This window comes from Mustela erminea, chromosome 6, assembly GCF_009829155.1.
Source record: "Mustela erminea isolate mMusErm1 chromosome 6, mMusErm1.Pri, whole genome shotgun sequence".
Taxonomy (NCBI): Eukaryota; Metazoa; Chordata; class Mammalia; order Carnivora; family Mustelidae; genus Mustela; species Mustela erminea.
In genome coordinates, this window is record NC_045619.1 from 113,358,525 (window position 1) to 113,385,123 (window position 26,599).

At 40.7% G+C, this 26,599-nt stretch overlaps 1 protein-coding gene across 4 annotated transcripts in view; it reads left to right on the forward strand.

Moving 5' to 3' along the window:
• Positions 1-26,599, forward strand: part of NRP1 (neuropilin 1) — a 137,198-nt gene that overhangs the window by 67,614 nt on the left and 42,985 nt on the right. For all 4 annotated transcript variants that reach the window (XM_032349326.1, XM_032349328.1, XM_032349327.1 and 1 more), the window contains 2 exons: positions 1,265-1,420; positions 3,197-3,363. In XM_032349326.1, the coding sequence (XP_032205217.1) occupies positions 1,265-1,420; positions 3,197-3,363 (323 nt within the window). The remainder of the gene's footprint in view (positions 1-1,264; positions 1,421-3,196; positions 3,364-26,599) is intronic.

Sequence of the window (26,599 nt, forward strand, 5' to 3'; positions counted from 1 at the left end):
CTGTGTCCCTGCCGGAGGCCCACCCCTCCAGAGAGGGGACCACTCACTGTGCTTCCTTGGACAAAGCAATAACTCTTAGTTGAAATGCAGAGAACCATGGATTTCTTGGAGGGGAAAATGGTCCACACCAGATTGTCCTTCTAAGCCCAAACCATCTGGTATGTTTTTACCATATGTGCAATTAAAAAAAAAAAAAAAAAGCCTAGGAAAAGGGGATTTTTTTTTTCTTTTTTACCTTACTGTTGATCTGGACAGGGAACTGGAAAGATTCTCTAAGCCCAGAGGGCTTGTGCACTGTCTGTAAGGTTAACTTACAATTACTAATTACCAAGGTTTATCTAACAGCTCTTCAGTAAAGGGGTGGCCGATCTAAGCCAAACAGCAGTGTGACTTATCAAAATTAATCAGTGTTCCCAATCTTTCACTGCCTTGGGTCCTTCCTCTTTTTCCCCAGCATGCATAGTCAAATGGCTGCATTGGGTCATCTTTTGGCCACTGGACACAAATGCAATGCAGTCACTTCTCCTGTGTTTGGCAAAGAAAAAATTGGAAGAAAAGTCAGATGCATTTTCTTTTCATTTGGTTTACAACTTATTGTTATGTATAAATTATTAGAATCCATAGCTTCTATTTTTTTTTTAATCGTTACAGTTATTAGTTGGCCCGTAGATAGATCTCTGAGTAGGACATGGTACATCGTCCTTCTTCCGAGTCTGTGATGCTCCTCGTATAAGGCTGCAGGACTAAAAGATGCAATGAGGAAGGACATCGGGACTATTCAGTGCTGGATCAGATTCCTGGTACTGGTCTAGTTCCATGCAGGACCAGTTCCCAGCATCTCCTCCTGCGGTGGGAGAAGTGAGTAAGGCAACTTCAGGAATCTTCATTGATCATAGCCTACCAGGCATCTCGGCCCTGGGCAGTGTGTGCAGTTTGCTCCTGGAGGTGAATGTCAAGGTGCCTCTTGACAGCCCAAACCTCATTCTTTGCTGCTGAGCAAGCATTTCGATTCTGTTTCTGAAAACAGTCCTGCTCAATGGGGAATGTAGCTACATTTGTGACTGCCCTTCTGAGCACACTTTAAAATCCTCTCCACAAACCTGATCCAATATGTTCACCGCAAAACAATTAACCAGGGAAGACTTGCTTTGGGTAAGAAGACACTTCTGGGTTCTGCGGGGACCCATGCTTACAAAACGGTTATTCTTGCGTCTGCTGTGGAACAAAAGCTATTTTAATGTTCTCTGCATTTCTCCCTTTCTAGTTGGCCCTCACATCGGGCGTTACTGTGGACAGAAGACCCCAGGTCGGATCCGTTCCTCATCAGGCATTCTCTCCATGGTTTTTTATACCGACAGCGCCATCGCAAAAGAAGGCTTCTCAGCAAACTACAGTGTCTTGCAGAGCAGTGTCTCAGAAGGTCAGTATTTATTCATCTTGCAAAGCACTGTGGGAAACACTCCATATTCTTCCTCCTCACAGCCCTTGTGGCCACAGGAAACACTAAAGAAATATTTGGTGAATTGGAGTGCCTAGTATTTGTTTTTCTCTTTTAAATGGTTATGAACATCAATAGGAAGAACTATTTGGTGCGCCTTCTTAAGAAAATCGTGGATGAGAAGGCTGCTTCTAAGCCTCTGAAATCATGGGAGAAAGTAGGAAACGGCAAAACAGTGACCTGAAACAATGAACTAGAGCCAGACCTCTTGTCTGATACCCTTGAATGTATATCGGGCTGAGAATCATACAGAGACCGGCATCGATCAGAAGTGATAGGAACACATCTGTGGTGGTTTATTGACAGGAAGTCTTACAAGATAGATACTGACACATGATGGTTTGGGTCATGAAGACCCAGAATGGAAGCCATTTTGTTTTTCTTTCTTATATGAATAGAAGTGGATATTCGGGTGAAACAAGCATGTTTTGACTTCTGTTCTAACTTTCCTCAAAAGAAAGAGAAGGTAGTATGTTTCACATCTTATTAAAATATGCAATTCAACCAACTCAAATCTTCCTCAAAGCTTATGTGGGGTTCAGCTCTTTCAAGGGCCTAAGGAAAACATCAGAAAAAAACAATGAATGTGTGATTCAACATGTCTAGCTGTCAGGTTGGAAAGTAACCTAGTGAAGAGGACAGAGGATGTTTGGAAACCTGTCCTACAGACTAGTCTCTTTTTTACCAGGAAAATAAAAATGCCAATTAAATTACAAAATCATATTTGTACTTAATTCGATCAATTAACTTACGTATCTCTGTATCTATAAATATTTTTGTATTACAAATAACAAACCTAACCTTAAAAGCATGAAACTGGTGAAAGAAAACCTTTTATGCCCTATAACTTCATCTGTTATGACAGAAAATTCAGAAAATGTGAAAGTTTGATTGAGATTTTTCTTGATGGTTGAGAATCTTTCATCTCTAAAACTTTTTTTTCCACTTTATTACTTTAGATTCACATTTCCTAAGGTTGATTATTCATCTCCTTTTATCATATTTCATATCAATGTCATATTTCATTGCTTCACTGAGTATATGAGGCCTAATGGAATACATGATTCATGACTCACAGTCCTCACTGTGAGCATTATTATTTTATGTTGTAAAGCGACGGTCCTCTTTGGGACCGTATGATACTGCAGTTTACTTCTGACGGATACTCCCACGTTTTAATGATATAAACTAGGGGCAGGAGGCATGAGAAAGAAGGGAGTCAAGGAGAGGTGACCCGGGTGTCAAATAAAAGGAATCTGAAAAACAGAGAGTTAAGATCCGCTGTCCACCTAATATGGATTATAACATAGACATAAAGTCTTTTTCATTTTATTAGATATTGAAAGAATTAGTAGAATTTTATTTAAATATAGCTTCTATATTAAACTTTGAAAGTAACTAAGAATTCCCATCATTTCCTAATAAATTTCTGATGGTATTTCTGTCAAGCTAGATCCAGTGAGGAAAATAATCACTATGAGATCTTCATAGCCTTGCTTTTAAAAATTATTACCATTATTACAATGACTGTCACATACCAGTCAGTGCTGCATCCCAGTAAGTCCCTCACTGTCATCTTCTGTAAGATACTCTGTGAACATCAAAATGACTGTTTTCATCTGCCAAGTTATAAAAAGAAATATGCATCTCAGGTCCCTTTTGTTTTGATGACTTTCGGCCCTTTTTCTTCCCCTTCAGATTTCAAATGTATGGAAGCTCTGGGCATGGAATCGGGGGAGATTCATTCTGACCAAATCACAGCTTCTTCCCAGTATAGCACCAACTGGTCTGCGGAACGCTCCCGCCTCAACTACCCTGAGAACGGGTGGACTCCCGGGGAAGATTCCTACAAAGAGTGGATTCAGGTATGTGGCACGAGACTCAACACACACAGGGCTGAACATTTCGGTCATCTAGAAAGGTTGTTGACCTAGAGCAGCACCATTCCAAACGCCTTCAAAAGGAAGAGTGTATGCACTCTGCAGAATCACCCCGTCACCACAATCGGGGAGAAGCAGGCCCGGTGGAGGTCCCCGAAGATGCATTTATTTTCGCAGATACTTACATACAAGTCTTCCGAGAATTTGAGCACAGATGTCTCACTTCGGCAACAACTAAAAGATCTGATTTTTCCCCACGACTACACATTTTCTATTCATACGCTTCCTCCGTCAACACATTTTTATTTCCTTGATGAAATACATTAGTTCTGGCCGACCTGCATGAAGTAATCGCATCTAAGTATAAGGCTTCTTATTTATTTGTTTGTTCTTAGTAGAAGAAGGAAGAAAGGGGTTGAGGCTTACTTTTCCTACAGGGACACATAATACATGCCCAAGGAAGCAGTCTTTGTGGATTCTGTATATACAGATATGTATGAAATGAGCACATCTGTATCCTTATTATGATGTTGCTTCTGCTGCGCTCCCTTTGCCCTAGCACTCCCTTCCCTGCCCTTGTCTTGCATTCCCCGGGACTTCCTCCCCTGCACCACGTCTCCCCTGCCCCCCACTCATCCCTGGCACCACTCCTACTGCCTCAGCTTGTCCAGCCTTGATGTCTGGATACTCCCACCCACGGCCTGACGCTCATGTTCTTGACTTTTTCACCCACTGTCAAATGAAACATCCCTATCAGGCTGTGGGGGTTAAACTGTGGGCAAATTATACAGAGTTATTTGCTGAAGGATCCAGGCTTCCTTTTCAGAGAGTAGGCAAAGCTTGTCTTACCACTCATTGCTGGATATATAAAAATGACTAATTCCCAGAGAGAGTTTCTAAGCAAGAAAAAACCCCACGATGATTAATCCCCTACTTTCTACATCTATGGCTGCTTCAGTCTTTTGAACACAAATACCAGATTTTGTTTTACTTTGAAAAGGTCAATATTAGTTTAACATACACTTAAAGTGAAATGGCCTATTACAGGAGACTGAACTCCTGCTAACCTCTAAATGATAACTCTGAGAAATGTGTCGAGGGTGAGAAAAGATGAGACTTTCACCTGAGGTTTGCTGAATCCAGCTCTAGATTAAGTCAGAAATTAAATGCATTTGCCTATGTCAAAACAGCTCTTGGTAAGTTATTTTTCCACATCCCCAAACCAACAAACAGTTCCATATGATTGACAGACGTGCCTCTAGAGGAGAGCTTGCATTTTGCAACGGTAAGCATCTTTGCATGGTAACGTGGTCCTATTCTTGGTAATGTGGAGAGTGCCAGATAATTTAGGGACAGGGGTCTCGCGAGCGTTCTGAAATTGCAGCTGTAGCAATTCTTCTGTGCAGGGCAATTCTGTGTCAGGACAAACATGGAGACAAAATGGGCTCTCAAAAAGCATTTGTCAACAGGACGGGTTTCCCATCATGCTCAGGAATTAGGCAGAAGAAAAAATAATCTGAACGGCCCAACTCTTTCTACCAAAGCATAGAAAGCAGTGGTTAGGAGAAGCTAGGTAACCCAAACCCCCACAATGAAGTTTAGTTCAAGCTCAAGCTTCTTGCCTTCTTCATCTCCCATCGGCTGGGGGTCTGCTCCACATCTCACCCCAGGACCCGGACAGAGAGAGTGGCGGTCATCTCAAAGGTTGCTTGTCACCAAGCAGAGGGAAAAACAGCACGGCCGTCGCGCTAGCTCTTAAGTTCCCCTCGAAGAACACTTCCACCACTTTCATTGCCAAAGCACGTCCCACGGCCACACTTAGCTGCTGAAGGGCAGCACTTTAGGGCGTGCTGGAGGAAGCAGTGCTAGAAATTTGGTGAACAGTCTGAATGACAATTGTGCTATTCATAGAATAGTTGCCGTTTATTAAGTGTTTACTATGGGACCCGACTTCAGCTGAGTACTTGACATATTTGCTTTTAATCCTCCCAGTAATCCCTGGAAGGAGGTGCAATTATCCTCATTTTAAAAATGAGGACACTGAGGTTCAGAGAGATTAGTAAATGCCCAAGGTCAGAGTGAATGACCAGACTTGGAAGCAGGGTCTGTCAGACTCCCAATGCCTGCTTCTTTAGGCTTCGGTCTGCTCTGTCTTTATCATTCGTATAAAAGGTGTGTCTTGTGACACGACTCCCTTTATGCTTTTCCTCGGAGAAGACACACCGAGATGAGTTGGGTGCTTACTATTTCTAAACCTAGAATTCATTGCCTTTATGCCTCTCCATCCCTATGGAAGATGAATGTCAGAGAAGCTTAGCATCAGTGCACCTTGAGGTAAAATTATCTTTTGTTCCTTCTGGAGCTCAGCAGGCTCATTTCCATGCTTGTTGTGTCTGCGTACATGGTAGGGGTTCTTATCATTCACCCATCACCTAATTATGAATAATTTCATGTGTTTTCAGCTTTTCTGAAACTCCTTGGAAGGGGTTGGCTTGTTGTTTTCTCTGGGTAGATGTTTTAAATTAACCAACAAGTAAAGCATAATTGAGGCAGAGGGCGGGAAGCTCTTACCTCTACTCACAGGAACGTTAACGCACATACATTCCCATTGATATGCACATCAGTATGCCCAGGGTATTTGTTTCCTTTTTCCACTTTTTCACATTTTTGCATGAAATATACCCCCACAAAACATGTTGCTGTAGCAACAAGGACAAACACTTGCATGTGTTAAGTTAATAAGGCAGTACTGGAAGCTGACTTTCCTTCAAGACAGGAACAGTCTTTGGTTGCCATTGTTTTCTCTAGGAAATTACTGAGTGACATAAAAAAACAATGCGTCGTTAACCATGGGTATGAACGTCCACCTTTGGGGCTTCCTGTGAGATCTGTTGTCTGCCAGAAAGCTAAAAACAAGTCAAGAGGCAATTTAGTGGGAAGGGGCGTAAGGGAAGTCCCGGCTCGGAGCTTTATGGTCATATCCTGCTTGAAAGGCCACTTCATATCCTGAGCAGCTAAAACCTCTTAATCGTCCACGGCAGAGTTAATCACACTGTGAAATTTGCCCGTGGTTTTCAGGGTATCCCATTCTGTCCTGTTCTTCGAGCTGCTTATCTTATTGTTAATTTCATCTTTTTCTCCCTTTGGTTTCTGGTTAAACAATCAAGGATTCATAGTAGACACCCAGGATATCAGTGGGGCTCTAACAAGTCTTCATTTTCGAACACCTCCTTTAGAGCCCAAGCCATTAACCTCCTTGAAGCCGAGTTTCCTTCCCTGTAAAAATAAAGGCTTCTCCATTCAAGCTCTAGCAGTTCATGATACTGTGAATCTCGGAGAAATGCAGTCTCCGTTTTCTTCCCCTCCCTGCATACTAAGTGCATAGTGTACTGTCTGTCCAGGGAGCATGTTCTCATAGATCCTAAGTGTAGCCATTCACACACAAAACAGAATTTAATTCGTTAATTATTTCAATGTTTTATTAATGATAGTGTTCACCACACTGTAAACAGATTTATCCTTCTCGCTTTAATTAAAGCTCCTGGGAGCGCTTTCCTCAAAACAACTGTGACTTTTCCCTGATTAAAATGCCAGGAGACAAGGGGGGAAAAAAAATGCAAGAGATATAATGCCTGGATGGGATATGAACTTTGTTGATCCAAAGACATAAAAATGGCGCTAGGGACTAATCGATTACCACACCCCCCTACACTGACTTTGGAAATAGAATTACTTGATAAACCAACTCAGGCTGGAACTGCACTCTTGTCCAAATTTGGGGGCATTGTCTTTTGTGAGAAAATTTTGGGTACTAGATTATTTATGCTCTCACTTATTCCAGAGAAGCAGAAAGCGAAAGCCATTGGCTCCTAAACCCTATCCTGTTCAGTTTGGTAAGACAGCGCTCATGGAGTAATCACACGGGAGAAGGAAGCCTCAGGAAGACACTTTGCAGCTCTAAGAATACATCAGCAAGCCCCCAGAGCAAAAGTTGCCCTCTCTTTCCAAAGCATTTCCTAGCACAGATGTTCATTCTGAGGTATGAGGAGGAGGAATGTTCCAGAAGAGAGGAGGTAGTGCTCACTTCATAAGGAAGCTTGTTTCTGTGTTTTCCTTTTGCCTTATGTGTATATCTCTTGGATAATATTCCACAGTTTCTAACGGAAGGAACTCTTAAAGCAGGCATGAGCAGCAAAAGGCCTTAGTGTGGAAAGGAGATAGAACTGAGTCAGAACACGCCCATAACAGCTCACGCACATTCCGTCATGGTCACTCACTGGCAACCGTAGCGTCAAAGACAGTAGGTGCCTTTGATCACGTTCAATAGGAGAAACTGGTCAAATCCAGGAGGCCTTTAGGTGTCTTTGTGGATTTTAAAATTCATTGTACGACGTGTTCTAACAACAAAACATGCTTCTAAAGCACATTTCCTTTCCTAAAGCACCTTTTTGGACACATCCCATTTTCGTCTTCAAATGTACATTAAGTAGACCAAAGAGTCACATCCCCATCTTCATGTGAGAGAAGCGAGGCTCAGAGAAGTTCAATAATTCATGAGTCCCAACGTGGGGACAAGATGTGGCTGGTGGGAAAGCTCAGGCTTACACAGTGGAAGTGGACTTCCTTCCTCAGACTTGAGAACGGAGTCAGTGGGCACAGAGAGATCTGGAAGGCAGACAGCAGCTGAATCACCACTTGTGGTCAGGCCTGACACAGGGCCAGCGTGCAGCTGGCCTTTGTGTAGCTCTCTGGTCATTCGAATTCTGAGTCTTTTACCTTACGCTGCCTCAAATGAGGTAAGAGGGGCAATTCTCCCACTCCCCTTCTCCAGAGAAAAACTACAGAGCCTTTGAAGTTGTGGGGCCTTCAGGTTCCAGAGGAGACTGTCATTCAAGTAACCGGGTTCCTAGAACCCCCAGCCCCAGGAGCTTTCCTCTGTGCAAGGAGGCTCACTGTCCGAGACGCTCCCAATACCCCTCCAAGGCTGTGAGCTGTGTCTCCCAGTAACTTCCAGAGTGGCTCCGTCATCACTCAAAAATGGAATTAACAGTTACAGCTTACTGAGACCAGAGAGAAAAATTAATTTAATGGCATGGGCTTTATTTCAGGAGCTAAGGAGGGGCCAGCTGGATGCCCTGTAAGTAACAAATGGAATAAAATAACTCATGAATTCTTGAAAATATTCCCCCTGACATGTGGAATTATTACACATTTTTAGCAAATCTTAGGTTGGAGAAGTGCTCATTCAATGAGAAGAATTCGTTATTTGGAACCCTAGTTTTTATCTTTAAAGTTAGTTGTCTTCCAAAATTAAAAGTAGAAACTGGAGTCGTTTATCTTAAACCTTTAGAATGTCATTTATTTTAACAAGTTCCATATATAATTTTCTTTCCTTTCAAACTTTCTGGAAACATCTTTTGTTCTCATAATAATGTGTTGGCTTTGGAACAGGTATCTCCAATGAAACAGTTTTTGATTTTTCATTCAATTGCGAGTTTTTAGCACGTTTATTATCTGTAACGTTGTATTCAAAATTGGTTCCATGTGCTAAATTGACTAATCCAGAACATATATTAAGCCAGGTTATCCTGATTGTAAACTTGCTGCTTATAAACCAGACACTTTAGAGGGTGTATTATCTCATTCAGATCATTAGTAAATTGCTGAAATTGCAATAAAATGATCCTTTATAAGTGTGTAACTCGAGAACCGGCAAAAATAGCTTACCCAAATGTGGAACGATGCATGTAAAATGTAATGTTGGCAAATTTAGGGAAAATACAGCTGTTCAACTGAACGTTGATTCCCCAGGTGTGCTCTGTGTCTGTGTGTGTGTGTGTGTATTGCAACTAATATTAATATGCTATTTTAGCTAAAACATTGATCTGGAAGAGAAACAATTTGCTTTTTTAAAAATCCACCAGGTAAGCCTTTGGTTGTCTTACCAGATTCTGCAGTGACCTCTACTTCCTGCATAAAACGAATGCTTCACGTCCTATCCTTAGTGCATCGTAGGTCTGTTTTCGGTGACTAGGTTCCACCCAGGAAGTCCCTGTTCCAAAAATTCTCTCTCGAGGAACTTTTCCTAATGCTTTCTCTGGTACCTTGTTTTCTCGTGGTATAGAAAGTCATTTGAAGGAAATACATATAGGAAATGCATATAGGGATAGATGAAATTCAAAGTTTTTTGCTGCTTTAAAGGTGGGTATGATTTAGGGAATATAGATAAGCATATGACATAATTATGTAGATATTTTTAACTGAATGTTTTGTCATTTAGAAAATACCAGGACGATTTTAACCATTTCGATTAAGTCAACTACTTACTTCAGTTTTAAAAATCAGTCAGATGATTTTACTAATTAGTATTTCTTATCCACACACCTAAAAGAAAATGTATGACATTTAAAGAAACCTCTTCGATTTTTATGATGAAACATCGCTGGAAAGACAATATTGAAAGAACCACACCTGTTCAGCTAGAATTACACTTAAAATAGATTAATTTGCATACCATACACATTCCATTTTGCTTACCATTTTGGTTCCTTATTATTTTATGCTAGTGTCTATTTGGAACCAAAATTCATAGTTATATTCTTGAGAAGAACTGTTTTCTTCCCAGGATAGCTCAACTTTAAGCATAAGACTAAAAGCAGAGGCAAACGTCATCTTGTCTGAATTCCTTATACTGCATAGGTCCAGAGGTTAAGCGATTGGCAAGACCACAGAGCAAGTTAATGATAGAACCCGGACTAGAATCCTAGTAGCCTTGCTGTCACTGCTTTGTTGCAGCTCGGGTGTACTAATATGCAAAAATGGATTTGGTTCCCTCTTGAAGATGGTATCCTGATGACTATTTACATACCTGCTCAGTTACTGATTGGTAAATGATGTCTATCAACTTGAACAGTCACTGCAGAAGCTTTAACTTAAACCAATGACTGGATTGTGTCTAGAGCAGGGTTCCTTGGCCTGGACAATACTGACATTTTAGAGTAGATAATTCTTTGTTGCGGAGGTTAGGCTATCTGGGGGGTTACAGGATTTTTAGCAGGATGCCTGACTCAATAGAAGTCAGTAACACACACACACACACACCCCTCTCTCGATTTTGATGACCAAAAATATCTCCAGGCATTGTCAAATATCCTAAGGGAGGGGAAAAATCATCCTTGGTTGAAAGCCACTGGTGTAGAAGACACCGTAAGTCCTAATCAAGTCATTTTTTAAATAATAAGGTTGATCACTATTTTGAAAGAAAAAGTAAACTGGTTGCTTGGCTGTTTTTTGTCACTTTTCAACCTCTTTTCATAGATATCATTTGAACAGAATCATAGTTCTTTTGTTTTCCAAAAATATTGATGCATCTGTTTACCTTATGCAGGAAAATAGCATCATAAACCTCCTTGCTTATTTATCTTGAGCTTCACTATTTTTAGCTTTTAAAAGTGAACTGTTTTTAGCTAAATATATACAGATGCGATTTTAAAATACCACAGCCTGGGCTTCCAAATGCACTGATAAGGATTGGATTAAAGAAAGGAAACACAAGGATAAAAATCACAAGTCATCATTAACAAGATTTAGGAAAAATAAGACTGAAATGAGTTCCTCCACACCTGGATGTCGTGTGTCACTGACCTCTATGGACATATTTTAATTTTTTTGCAGTATGTAAATCAAATGTGTGTGTGTGTGTGTGTGTGTGTGTGTGTGTGTGTGTGTGTTTTCACTTCCAAGGTAAAGGAAAGTAAGGAAGTGTGTTTGAAAAGCTTGTCTATTGCTTATTACCTTATCTTTTCATGGGAAAAATACTATTGAGTTTCCAATTTTGTAACCTAAACAACAACACATTAAGAGCTATCAATTACCCACCAGTTTCATATCTGTGGACCAATAAGAAGGCAACGTTGATGGTTTCACATCTGTTTTGGGTGAAAGGCTGTTCCTGTCTGTGGTATTTAAAATTTAAAGAACTTCTGTTATTATACAATTGGGAATCCTCAGGGAGTAAAATGTTAATGAAATCCATAACATGCCCAGATTTTATGATAGCAGTTTTAAGAAATTCCTTTGGTGGGGTTTGTTGATTTCTGTCCCAGTGGTAATAATTGTACCTTTTACAGAGTGCATTAATGTTCACGTTTAGGAGCAATGCCTACGCTTAGGCAGTGTGTAATGTAACACACGAACTCCTAAGCTTTAAATAACTTTCATATCGTAATTTGAAAGCCCCAGAGCGAAAACTGCATGTTCTTCAGAACTGGCACAACCCACAGTTTAAAACTTGTCCGGCATGTTTGAAGCAACCTCCCGCAAAGGTGAAAAGGTACAGCCTGGAAATTCCAAAGCCGGGATGGGGATGGGTCTCCCATGCCTTCATGAAGTTCTCATTTAATGCACCATTTGAAAGCTCCACATCAAAATGGCAATTTTGATACACATCGAAATGACAATTAGGGATGTTGACCGGCAATAGGGACAGAAACCCATACTTTTTTCCTTTCTCCACTCCCACCCCGCCCCCAGCTTTCAAATATCATTCAATTCTATGTTCAGATAAAGAGGAAAGTAGATTAAATAAAAAATGCTCCCTACATCCCAACAGTAATAAAATGCATTATGCTTTTATATTTCCAGCTATTGAACAGAATAAGCATTTGAGATTAATCGCACATGTTACGACTCAGAATAATCATATACATACTTGGCAAGTGATGTGAAGGTTTGTTTTGGTTGTTTTTGTGGGGTTTTTGTTTTTTAGTTTTAGGGTTTTTTATTTTTTTTAATTTTGTTAAGTTTTTATTTATTTTTTTAAATTTCTTTTTAGCGTCCCAGAATTCATTGTTTATGTACCGCACCCAGTGCTCCATGCGATACGTGCCCTCCATAATACCCACCACCGGGCTCACCCAACCTCCCACCCCCTCGCCCCTCCGAAACCCTCAGATTGTTTTTCAGAGTCCATAGTCTCTCATGTTTCGTCTCCCCCTCCAATTTCTGTTTTGGGTGTGTGTTTGTTTGTTTGTTTGAACTCTCTGCCATAAGGGGTTACAAAGGCCATTTATGACACTCTTCTATTTGCCTTTCTTCAGAAGGATGAAGTGTTAATTTTACCAAAGATTTATTTTCTTACAATTCTAATGCTTCAGATTTCTACCTACATTTTCTCGATTTTAGGTGAAAAATAGATAAGCCCCTTTATTCTTTCAGCAAGCCTGAGAAGGGCTATAGATAAAATTCTTCAGGTGATGGGTGATTGGACCAGACAGCTTCTGATGTCTTTTCAAGCATTTAAGATTCTGTGATTGTATTAAAACTAAATGTACTTTATCAGCTGGTGCCCTGGGCTTGCCTAAATGAGGGCATAAATATAGGAAGCATAACGGGAATTCATTTTAAATACTACTGATGATCGTGGGAGGCAGCACAAAGCAAAAATTTACTTTTGATTAAAAAGATTTACTCTCCTTAGATCAAGTAACTGTTTAGGATGGCCTCGCCATGAAGCTTCTCTGAGGATTTCACACAGAAAGTCCACTCGTGGGCCCTGTTTTCCTCAGTTCTTTGGTACCAGCTTGCAGGGGTGCAGAGACCACTGGGGGTATAAGATGAAGCCCAGAGAGTTCTTTCGTGTCTCTTCAGTCTTTGAAGAGCTCTCGGTAAGGTGTAGGCTCACCGGCCATGACAGATTGTTCACACCTTCAAGTCCTGCTGATACCCAGTCTTTCTTTCCTTAAGGAGACTGAAGACCACATGCAATTCTAAGGCTGTGATAGGTCATAGTAGCCCAAAAAAGTGAAAAAAAGAGAAGCGGCCCTGGGATCCTGGATGAAGCTGTAGGATGAAGGACATTATAATCGTCTTACGCCTCTCAGACTTAATGTATTTACTCTGGGCTAAAGCTGATGCTACTGGATCCATTTCCGAAGTGAGAAAGACCGGGACCCAGGTAGACACCCAACCTTATGGCCATAGGTACAAGAAATCAGACAGAGCCTTCCGTTTGAGAATCTGGAAATGAAACATAAAATTTGCAGTGGGAAGTACTCATGATAATAGAAAGATGCAAGAACATCATGAAACGTGAAATACTGAAGAAAATAGTTTTGATATTTTAGGAGGTACACCAAGCTCATGTGGAGAAGGGAAAATATTTTCTTAAGTTCCCAATCTTAAAAAATGAAGATACAGCATGCAGGATTTTCCTGGCCTAATTATTTAAATCTTTTAAAAAACCCAGACTGCTCTCAGTCAGCAGCATTCTACCGCACACATATCACACTATTTCTGTAGTTTGGACGTACGTTTCCAAATATTGCATTCATTTATAAGGATGTTCTTATTTATTCAGAAATCTCCAGTGCCAAGATGGCAGAAATTCATTTATTTAACAATTCGATTTCCATGTAAAGAAAAACCAGTCAATACATTTGTGCATTTAACATTATACTTACTCTCCAACAACCACGAGGAAATAAATGAATCTCATTTATTGCGACAGATATGGAAGGCATCTTATATGATCTCCATCTACACATTCCTGTGTTCTCTGGGCAGTTAGACAAAAAGGAGAAGGAGGCAGGAATAGGTAATTTGAGGCTTCTATATCTCCTAAAATTCAACTGTGATTATCAACTTCTGTAATATAATAATCCAGCCCCCTTAGTCTAAGAACTTGGCTTCTTTCAAGAAGAATTTACATGAGCATGTTTATCTACTTACCTTTCTTTAAAGTGTATAGGTTTATAATATCCTTCTGTGTCATATACAATTCATCTGAATTAAAATCTTTTGTCGAAAGTAATTCGAACAGATTACAAACCAGCTCATTCCATTTCTTTTTAAATACTGGCAATTTTATTAAACCATGCAAAGTGATGTGCTCTTATCCTTAACTTGCATCTAGAAGTGTAGTAACAGGATGTCTGGGTGGCTCAGTCAATTGGACATCGGCCTTTGGCTCGGGTCATGATCCCAGGGTCCTGGGATCGAGTCCTACATCGGGCTCCCTGCTCAGTGGGGTCTGCTTCTCTCTCTATGCTTCCTCCCTGCTCATAATCTCGATCTCTCTCTCTCTCTCTCTCTATCTCTCAAATAAATACATAAAATAAAATAAAATATTTTAAAAAATAAACAAAAGTATAGTAACAATGGGATAGGATTCTTACTGTCCTGAAAACCTGCAAGGTTAATATGAAGGGAATGCTTTCTTTACATTTCCAAATATGTGCCTCAGCAACCTGTTTTTCTGTCAAGAGGCACTCTCCCACATACCACACACACACACACACACACACACACACACACACACAAAACAGTATACCCATGTTCACCAAGAAAGCATTTCACCTCTTGTCACCTCCGAGGATGTGGCTGAAATAGGTGTACCCAACCACGTGTTAAGAATGGTTCCAGTGGATAAATGCAAGTCACAGCTTCCATTGTGTTAAGGACTTCAGGCGATGCTGGGGGACAAATAACACGATATGCTTAATGTAACATCTGTGCTCATTCTCCTGTGGTTTGAAAGTAGTCGCACAGATGCATTTTTCCCATTGTGTGACCCAGGCTGAAATGCATGAAATTAATATAGATAGATTTTTTTTTTTCACACCACATTTGGATAGCAAAGCAGCATATCTTCAGAGCATAGAATGATGCTGTGCTTTGTCCTTTTCTTCCAAGAGGACCCTGGAAATCCCTAATCATTACATAACATTTTCCCTTTCCTTGTTTTCATTTCCCACCTCCAACACAGAGCTGGTCAGTCCAAAACTGCAGAACATCAGTTGTGAATTGTAATTACAAACAATTCTCTTAAAGAGTAAAAAAAAATAATAAAAAGAAAATTTTAATGCACTATTTCAAGGCTTTTCCTACCCACCTTCTAAATGATCTCCAAAAAAATATCAGTATACGCTTCCTGGCCGAATGCTCAGCTTGCAACAGAGAAAACACCGTTGACCAAAGAGTAAATCGTGAAGTTCATTTCTTCCGCTCTCAGGAATGACTGGCATCCCTTCCGAGACTGAGTGTTTACACGCATTCTCGGACAGCCAGCTGTACCTAGACAGCCTGTTCTTTGTCTCCGTTCTTGTCTCGGGGGCAGCGTTCGTTATAACCTTAGGCGGATGACCGACTTTAATCTCAATAATCCCATCAGCTCCTCAAAGGATTGTTAATGCCAAAGAGAGGAGTTTTCTTGGACACCTGCACTTGCAGATTCTCCATTGGCACATGAAATTCTCATTAACGTGACAGGCCCACCTAGATCCCTGAAGAAATACATGGAAAATCGGTGTAAAAGGACGCCGTCAGGGTTTACAGGCCAAGAGGCTATGATTTAGACCATCGCCCCCATCTGCAAGTCTTTAGTTTCCAGAAATTCATCCTTGTGTTTGTTTTGAAACCAAGCTTTTAGGAGGAGGGAGAAAAATTAAAGGCTTGACTTACTGGAAAACTAATAATAAACAAGTCATTTGCTCGTGTTAGAAGAGACAGATGCTGTTTGAGTACAAATGTGTGTTTATCCGGAGGCATTTAGGGATCTCCTCACTAGTGCAGATGAAACTTCATGAATAACATGGAACCACAGCTTCTGAAACAGAAGTATACTTTACCTGTGCAGGATGTTTAATATTTTCTGGGTCTTTTAGATCTAAAGTCTCTTTGAACTGCTGATAGATTGGAAAGATGTATGTGTCCATAACCAAAGTCACTGCTCCTAGAAAAATTATCCCACCTCATCTGGGGGAAGACCCAGGTCCAGAATCTCTCCCACGAGGCTTGCTTGTGAAGCAGCTTCTCAGAGACCCTAGGATAGAAATACAAAGATCACAAAAAGCCCGAAATCTGCATTCATTTCCTAGCCACACACAGCTATAATTGCAACATCTTTTTTTAAAGATTTTGTTTATTTGAGAGAGAGAGAGAATGAGAGTGAAAGAGAGAGCACGAGAGGGGTGAGGGTCAAAGGGAGAAGCAGACTCTCTACTGAGCAGGGAGCCAGATACAGGACTCAATTCCAGGACTCCAGGATCATGGCCTGAGCCAGAGGCACTAGCTTAACCAATTGAGCCATCCAGGTGTCCTATAATTGCAACATCTTATAAAGACCACATGTTAATTAGGTAAAACCATAGAGACCTATAATTAATGTAGTGAAATTTTGATGTCATTCCCTTTTAAAAAACATAGGAAGGGTATAAGAAAAGTCTAAGACAACAGATACATAAACATCCAATGTATAAACATCCTGTGTGTATCACGCTTACATCTAACTTAGCTCCAAAGCAAAAGGTTTGCATGAGGTTGGGAGCACGACTGATACTGTGAAAAAATTTTTCAAGTCCTGCTGTTCTCTGATGTCCTGTTAAGTCTGGGGTGACTTCTGGGAGGAAGGACACATGCGAAGCTACTGAGAGGTCATTTGAGAAATAAGTAAAAAGGAATCCTTCACACAGCATGAGCCGAGCCAATAAAACTCATTACTCAGCCGACTTCAGTGTCACGTAGTGGACTTTTCGAAGGACTGGGAAGTGTATGAGTAGTTGTACTATTGGCAGTTATAAACACCAAGATGGAAATAATCACCTTCCTAGCTTACGTGTACAAGTTAGTTGCTCAGACATTAACTTCGACTTTAACGACAGGCAGTTGGCTTTCATTTGGAAGAAAGGAGTTTCAGGCCTTGCCGGCAAGGCTGGACTGACACGGCGTTGAATTTAAATTCCAACAGAATATTTGAGCATCTGCTGAGGATGAGACACTGTAGATAAGGGCCAGGTGCATTTGAAATGAAAGATTCTGTCCGTCCTTCAAAAGAGTTACAATGTGGTTACCACAGGCAAAACCACACACATGCACACACACAATTACCCAAGTGACTAAGAGAAAAAAAAAATATTAGGGTCACATTCTTATGGTTAATGTGTGTACAAATGCTTCATAATGATCCTCATAATAACTGTGGGTTGCCCACTAAATGGAGTGAGCCTTGGCATTTTTGTTGGCGAGAGGAGAAGACTAAGGCTTGGGGTGGTTAATTAACTCACATAACGTTGTCCAAGTCACTTTTTAATGTCAAAGCCGCTGAAGTATTTCTGGGGCCTGTGCTTTATGCCCCCACATGCTGTCTCTATCCCCCCCCCCCAGTTTTTTTCCCTGTAGTCTAGAATGTATTGAGCATTTTTAATGCAGTCTACCCGCCCTGCATGGAGATTGATTGTCTACTTGACTTTTTCCCTCACTGGGTAAAGGGCAGGAATCTGGGAACCTTCCCTCTCTTTCACTTATTTGTGTGATAAATGAGTAATTGCTGGTCACCAGCATCCCTCCCCAGAAACAAAAATACTCACCATTATACGCTTGTGGTCTGAACTCCTTGCCTACTCCTTAAATGTTTGAGGCGTGAACGGCAGGATTCCAACAGCAGTGTGAATCCCTGAAGTAAACCTAACAATTTTCTTGCCACTTTGCTGAGATGTTTTCTTTTACATGTAGAAAAGGAAGATAGGGCAGGACCAGACCGCGGCATGTGCCATTAGGGCCCCAGAGAAACGTCCCTGACTCATGCAGAGTGAGGCTGAGGTGTGTCCCCAGGAATGCCGGGAGTCCCAGAGGCAGGAAAAGTGTTCACTGCAACACATTTACCCCAGCAATGCCGTGCACACTCAAGGAAAGTAGGCTTTCCTTGTCTCTCTGTCACCAGCCAGGCCCTTCCTGGCCTGGACCTGTGGACCACATGAAGGCCCACGCAAAAGGTGATGTGTGCTGGGAGGAGGGGGCAGGTTGGACCCGAAATTTGCCCTCTAAAAGAAGCCCTGCCAGGAGATATTAGATAGAGGGAAAATATTCATCATATCAGATATTTCGAAACACAGGCATCTGGGTGGGATATTTTTCCAGCTGATTCTGCCTTGAGCTCATCAGTCTTGGCCCCTTCCCTGGCCAGAGTCTTACCCTATCTCACAAGATCTGGTATGAATGACTCGATTGACTCTCTTCCTTAAAGCCCATTTTTCTCTTTCTTCAGGGACTCTTTCTTCTTTGGGATCCCATAACGCCTCCTTGGTCAGCATGGTGGCACTTTGTCTTGTATTTGTATACTTGTATACTTTGTCTTATATTATCATTATTTCCACATAGGCCTACTTGCTTCCAGAACCTGGAAAACAATAAACGTGTGTTGAGTTTAATGGACTAGATGTTTCTATCTGGATACGCAGCATCCTTTGGTTTAATTTCACACTTGGAGTTCAGGTACCCATGCCATGTGCAGCACGGTGATTGAGCTGTAAGACACATGTGAGCATGCCCCCAGCTCCCTTCGTTAGCTTGTAGTTTGCCCCCAGATGTTTTAGTAAGAAGAACAATAACTGATGTTTCTCTCCATAGTATAGTCCTACTGAAATTATGCACAGAGATAATAAATTGTGCTAAGTTGTAAAATGGTTGTAATCCAGACCATCCGTTATCCATCCTTCCATACTGTACCCTTTTGGTTGGGCAGAGACAGATATCAGGAGCCAGATATCTGTCTACACAATCTGCTCGATCTTACGGGATAGCTAGTGTTACATCCCTGCGGTCAGATGGATCAGTACCACTGGACCTGCCAGCTTGCTCGTGCTGACCTCCCGCGTGCAATCTACTAGGAGATCTACTAGCAATCTACTAGAAGACCTGAAGTCTTCTACTAGGAGAATACTTTCCGAGTTTTTGTAGGTCTTATACATAAGCAATAACAGGAGGAACCGAGAGTTATGGCAGGAGAGCACTACGCCGATGTAGTAGACACTGACTTCAAAAGTCTTTGCTGTGAACCCATCTAGCAAGAGCACAACTCTCCCATGAGGCTTGTCACTAGGAGACCTACACAGTGTTTATACATATTTGAACTGGTTACAATTATTTCTAACCTGTAGCATATTTCCTTTTCTCTCTTAAGAAATCCCAATTAAACAATTTTTACCATAACATTTTTAAGTTGAATTCTTAATGGAGTTTCTAGAAATTGCGTTTGGTCTGTTCTGAATACTTGTCCTCTTCCCACATCAAAGGATTAGGCTCAGGCTTTAAATTTAATGTAACTTACAAACATGCATTCAAAAAATGTTAATTGGGAGTACTAAGTCCCTGAGTCCTTTACTGCCCAACAAGAGTCCCGGAAAATCTTAGTTAGAAAAGGCGTTTTTTTGTGTGTGTCGTCTTCGTGACTGAGCTGTTGAAGGTTTCAGAGGTACCCGTGTGCAAGGTGACATGATACTGAAGCAATGAACCTTCTTCATTTTAGAGAAGAAAGGAGTTCGCAGGCATGTATATGTCTTAAGAAGATTAATATCTTTTCTTTAGATCTAGGCATGGGGGGTTAACCAGCCTTTCTCTTCATCTCTACCGGAGGGTTTCATCTGGTCTTAGATGTTTATTTGTATCCCAGAGTCTAGAGAAACCCTAACACATTTCACTTTCTCCTTCTTTTTTATCAGAATAGAATGTGCCCTGATGTGCAGAATTTACAGGTTTCTCATGTAAGAAAGGAATTAAATGGAATATCTGTCTGATTTTTCTGTACACAATTATATCTGTCCAAGAAAATATGAAAGGAAAAAAACCTCGGGTTTCGCAGAGGGTATGTGAAGACTTTTTGCCCACTTTAAATATGTTTCATAAACTAAGTTGAGCATTTTGGGGGTGGGCGTCCCAGTTCCATGTACTTCTGTCAAACCAAAAGTCTTCAAAGCCTGATGCTGTCTCCATCACACTGTGGAAATGTAGACCAGCCGTGGTCCCTCTCTTCTAGAACATTTGATCTTTATGGTTTCTATACTGGAGTGATTTGAGTAGCTGGATTCTGGAAATGTCTGTAGTTGAAATACGAAAGTATTAACCTGCTGCACGGAGTCCCTTTTGTTTCTTTTTTTGTCTGTGCCACTTGCCAATTTTAACAACTATAGCAGATTTTACTATTTAAACAGAACCAGATGGAATTCCAGTTCAAAGAACATATCAGAATTAAATATTTCTTTTTAATTAGTTGCTTCTGATTTATGCAAAAAAAAATGAGATAGAAAGAATGTGCAATGAATTCAGACACAAAGGAACCCACGTAAACATTATCTGTCTTTATCAGCCAAAAAAGACCAAGGTCAGCCCTTATTTGGGGACTTAGTTTTTCTTGCCCCTTTCCTTGTTCTTGTGCTATAAGGACAGTGGAAAGTCTAGGAAACCAGGCTTTCCACCGCATTTGTGCTGTGACAGCCTTATCTAATGTTATTCTAAATGGCTGGCTCATAGCTTCCGATAGAATTCATCTTGCGCTCACGTAGTATTGTTTTTCTACCAGAGTTTTGTTACAACCAGTAGTTTGTTTCCACCCAAGGAAAGGCTTTCCTTTAATTTAGCAATGAAAAAGAGAGGGGGAGAGAGATTAATTCAGGCAATTAAGACCAGAAAAGAAAATTGGCAGGGCTCCTCCTGCATTACACTTTTCTCATACTTGGATATTTTTACTCTTTACCAACATTTTAAAAGCGTTTCCTCATTCATTATCTTTTGCTAACAATGATCCATCTCTACCATCTTGTTTTTCAACAGTGTAACTGAATCATTTGCAAAGGTTTGCTTTCTGGTAGTCAGTGTAAATGTTAAACCCGTGGTCAAGGTCATCATAAAGGGTTTCAAATTCTCTGTAATTAAACAAAATTGTATTTTTAAAGAAGAAGAATCAGATTTTATTATTATTGAGGAAGCAATCTCTTTCTTTCAATAATCACCACATTTTGCAAGAGGAATGGGGCAACAGCCTGGGTGTAGTGTTTGTACATGGGCCATGGATCTGATCTGGGTGAGTCCCAGCTCAGTCACTGGTGAGTTATGTGACTCTGGGCAGGGTCCACACATCTCTTTGTTCCTCAGTTGCTTTGTCCATAAAACCTTCCATGTGTGACTGTTGTGAGAACTGAAAGAGGTAATGATTGTAAATTTAGCCCTTAGTAAAATGCCTGACACAGAGAGATTGCCCTATGATTTTTCTATTAATATAGTAACTTTAGCCATCAGTATTTTTTATGTGATACAGTAATAGTGAAAAAATACATAAAGAGATAGAGAACTCTGTCACTGGTTATAAAGTGATTATATTCCAGTTGTTAACTATACAAAGTCCAAGAGGTTAAGGAACGCAAGCATCAGATGCTTGAATTAAGCCCACAGATCCTAGAACAGCACTGATGTTCAAATGCTCAGGCCCTATCAAAAAACATGTGTGTTATCTAAGGAAATGAGACAATTGCTTAAAAATATTTTCTTTAGCTTAGAGTGTCTAGTGATGAATTAAACAGCTCTTTGAGTCATCAGAGATGCTCTAAAAAAAAAATCCGACATGCTCCCCCCACTTCAAAATATTTTTCCTGTTTTTAATCAGACTTCAGTCCTTTGTCCTGTATTTTTTCAGGCTCTTGTCTTGACCTGCTTTGGGAATGTTAAGAGCTGGTAAACGCTCCCTGCCCAATGCTGCTCAATGGGAAGTATTTTATTGAGCAAGACAGATTTTCATTTTAGAAATGAGGCTTTCCACATTATGACATTACCAATAGCTGGTTATGTATTATTACAGAAAGCCACGATATTCATTTCATGGCTCGGAGGCTGCATGCTGGTGTTTAACCAGCAGTTCGCAGAGGTTTGCTACATGATTAACTACACAATGCTGAAACGTGCGCTTTGTCCTCAAATGATTCCCAGTAGAAAGTGTGCCTCTCCTGGCTTCTCTTTATCTGGGGAATGTGTTTCCTGTCATTACTAAGACAATGCCATGGCCGTAAAGAGCATGTGGATTATACACATAGACATCTTCCAACAAAGAGCTAGTTGGGATCATGGTCAAGGTCCATGCCATGGAAGGGGCCCCCACCCCACAGGAGCGGCTAGGACCCCATCCCCGGCCCCCCAGAAGCAGGTGGGGACCTCTGTTTTCTTCTACGAGTGTGCCTCTCCCCAAACCCAAGATGAAAGTTGGGCTTTCCTCTTCTGTATCTGCAGTCTAGCGATATTGTCTCCTTGGGGGTGGAACACAGTGAAAGTGAGACGTGGGGAGGCATTCTAGCAACAGTGTTAGAATTTTATATTTGCATTGGAAACAGGATATAGTATTGGGTCACTTCTGCTGATGGGGCTACATAAGCTAACTTAGAGAGTGGCCGTGAGAGCTCAAAAGGAGTGTGCTAAACTTCTATAAAATAGTCTACATTCAACCAGATAAGTACCAGATGTTTATGTTCGTCACACACACAGAGTGAAACATTTGACAATTTTAGCAAGTGCATTGATGCACGGCTCCGTACATCCCCCGCCTCCCATTCTCACACCCCCTCACTATCACCCTTAATGTTAAACAGAAGTGCGTCAAACTCAGATGTGAAATCACATCCATCTTCCAATTAAAAATAAAGCAGCTGTGAAATAATGATATTCTTTCAAAATGAGAAGATAGTGATTGGAACAGAGCTGATTGGATTTAGGGAAAGCAGGTTACTTAATTATGGTTATTGTGTGTCTGAGTTTTTATGGAAAGAAAGGAAGTATTGTTCAGGACGATGAACCCTCCAAAACACAGAGGGGTGGCATTATGTAAAACCGTTCTGGGGTTGTAGCTTTGTCTTTCCAGCTGCCTGTCTTGGGTCGCCAATCTTGTCTATTATGATGTGAGGTTGGTGAGAGCTCATCATAATTCAAAAAGCTAACCCACCAAGAGGATGGCCAGTGGCTGATTTTGAATAGTCTTCATGAAAACTAATTATGTTGGCTTGAAAATGACCAGAGAATACTCTTAAAAGAGCAATACACTTCTTTAAAAAAATAAATAAATAAAAATGAAGAGCGATACACTTCTTGACAAATAAGGGCTACAGTGGTGAGGGAGACACAGTAAGTTGTTTAGGGTCCATTTATTTCTTTCGTTCATGTCCTCCTGCTTCCCTCTGTACTTCCTGCTCCTTCTTCTCACCAGAACATTCTTTGTTTCTTGTGCTATTTGCCAACTTCTACTGTGTATCCTCCAGCACCTGTCTTAGACATCAGAGTCCACTGCAAAATGTCTGCAGTGCCCCGACTCCCATGGGTCTGCATAAAACGTTGACTCCTTCCTCCGAGCAGTGCCCCATTCTGTCATCGTGTGTGTGTGTGTGTGTGTGTGTGTGTTTCTCACACCCATACTGCTCTTTTGTCCTCACCACTTACTATAGAACTTAGAGGAGAAGAGGTATGAAATGTCCACTGAGTGAATGTCAATTAAGTTGAATAAAAATGTTCACGGGTAGTGGACCAATCAAACAGATTATGCAAAAGCCTGCCTGTGGAATATAATCCAAAGCCGTTGGAAAATACTTTGGATATGAAAATCTAGCCATCCAACTAAACAAAAATCAAGTTCTCAAACCTAGAGGTAATACGACCTCATTTTGTTGATGAAAAAACATACATACAGCATCCACATGTATTTTGAATGGAAAAGAATATTCTGGAACGCTCTTATCGCTATTTCCTAATGTTGGTCTTACAGAGATTCTATTTTCTTCTTTAATCTTTTCTGCCTCTTATACATTTTCACTAGGCAGCTATTACTTTTCTCTATCAATAAACAGACACTGCCTAGAAGAAATCACAACATTCTGGATGGAAGTAGAACAAAAACACAGCATAATAAGTTCAGCGGTAGAGATGCGAGCCATGCACCAAGCATCCCCAGGGGGAAGAAGGGACTTCGCGTTCTGCCTACCAGACCAGGAAGAGGGAAAAGTGATTTGTAGTCAGAAAAGAGGAAAAGGTTATTTTAGGTCAAGAGAACTTTATGTGGCAAGGCAGGGAAACAGAAGGGCTTATCTTGTGTGAGGAGTAACAAATAATTTAATGTGGCTGGAAGGTACAGTTGGAGAGCAGGTAGGACTCAGAAGGTCAACAGAGGCCAATGTCATGATTAGCAGAGCCAACTTCTCTGGTGAGAGGAGTGTAAACACCCAGGCTTTAGGCAGTAAGGCCTTCTGGGTCTCCGGACACGACTCGGGGAGTGTGAGCCGCAGGGCTTCTGAGGCTGATGGTGATGTATCTCTGCCAAAGCCGAACGCCGTGAGGGCATTCCTCGGAGATACCTACGGAGAAAAGACTTGAAAGAACTTCGCTGGTGCTGCCGGGGGAGAGCTCCCACGGTGCTAGGGAGGCTGTGTCTTGTTAGAGTTCTGGGTACCATCCGGTTTTAATTGCAAAAGTTCAGGCCCCAGCCCTAATGATTTGGGAGGTTGTCATTCATCCTTGCTAAACCCAGTGGCAGTAATGTGAGGAAGAAAAATGAAATGAAATTTCAAGTATCCCAGTGTGGGATAAATAAGAGAATCTGCAGAATTTTAAAGCACAGCAGGAAATTTTATGCAATTACAAGGGGAGGTTGCCAATGCATTTCATTGCTGTTGAGAAAGGAAACATTGTTTTCTTTTTTTACAAGGGATTCATGCATATGTTTTGGGGCCTTTCTATCTGGGATGCTGGACATCTCCCGTGTTGGATAACTGTTTAATTCCTGTCAGTTACTCCCTCCTTTAAAGTCCATTGTTTCTAATGCCTAGGATTTTTCTAGTTGACAACCAATTAACTACTTTCCTACCTGGTAACCAAATTTTTCCCTAAAATCAAAATTTAAAAATTAGCAGAAGGGACAGCCTGGGGATGACGTTCTAGAGTTATTTCAAATCAGCCTGAGCTGAATATTCACTCTTGGGGATTTAATCATTTCCAAACTGAAGAGCCATTTGTAAGTTTGACAGGAAGAGTTTATTTAAATAGCTCTGCTTCATGCTCCCTTGGACGTCAAGATTTTAAGGGCCCTTCAGCTTGAAAGTGGATATGGCATTGGGCATGACTCAATGGATAGTCAGTAAAGCACTAAGTGTTCTGAGAGCCTTTGAAAACAGTTGAAATTGTGGAGTGCAACCAAGTCCAGAGTACCCATTAACTCTCAGACTGCAGCGTTAGGAAATCAAGAGAGTTTTTGCAGCAACTTAAAATCCCCTGATTATTTGTCTGACATAGAGTTAGATTTAGGGTTCCCAGATAACATACAGAACATCCAGTTAAATTTGAGTTTCCAGTAAACGAATGACCAGCTCTTAGTATGTCCCAAGATTGCAGGGGACATACATGTATGAAAAATAGGTGTTGTTCCTCTGAAATTCAAATTTAATGGAGCAGACTTTATTTTTATTTGCCAAATCCAGGAAATGTGGACTGCCTCCCTTTTTTGAAATTTGTGTACAAATTCATACAAAGCCTTATGGCTCACATGTGAAAAAAATTCAAATTTCAGTTAATGAGTAGAGGCGCTTGGTAAAAATGTGTGGGGTAAATATTTATTTGTTAAATTAAGATTAGAGCACCTACCCTTATGATCCTAAACTCTTAATTTCTATTCAAGCCTTCCTCTTTTTTCCTCTTAAATCTGGCAAAAGCCCGAGCCTAAACTTTGTATCTTTAAAATCAAGTAAATGAAATAAGGACAGTTTTACATTGAATGGTGCTCCCTTCCTTTCCAGATGAAATCTCCTATTGTTGAATTGTGTAACTTCAAGTTGGCTTTTATGGGCTAGTGATATAGCTGTTTTTCCTGGATGTAACTTTTTGTTCAGTTTTTGAAGTGAATTGGCAACATGTTGATTTAACTACTCCAAGGGCCTTCAGGAAAAAGCAATTCATGAAAGACAATAGTCATTCTTCATGAGGCTGACTGTACATAAAATGGAAATTCTTTAGGTGTTCACGGCCTATAGGACCGGAGGGTTAATTGGAATTTTGTTTTCTGAAAATTGGGTTGTCAGGCAGTAAGTGGAAAACAGGCTTCCGAAGTGCTGGAGGTGGGTAGGGGGTATGTTTGGGGTTTTTTATTTTTGTTTTTTTTGGCTTTTGTTACTGTTCTCTTTGGAAAATGACATTCTCTTACCTCTTAATAATGAAAGTGCTGTTGAAACATCCTATTAATGTTGAGTAGTTGTAATGTGCGGTTACTTTCTGTGTCCTTTAAACAGTATTTGCCGTATGCTTGGGTATCATTTCTTCAAAGTATCTGCATTATACACAAATAAAATAGGCAGAAGGTACAATAAATAGAGGGAAACAATTTTAAGCAAAAAAATCAAATTTATCCTTAAGAAGAAATTAAATATATTTTGAA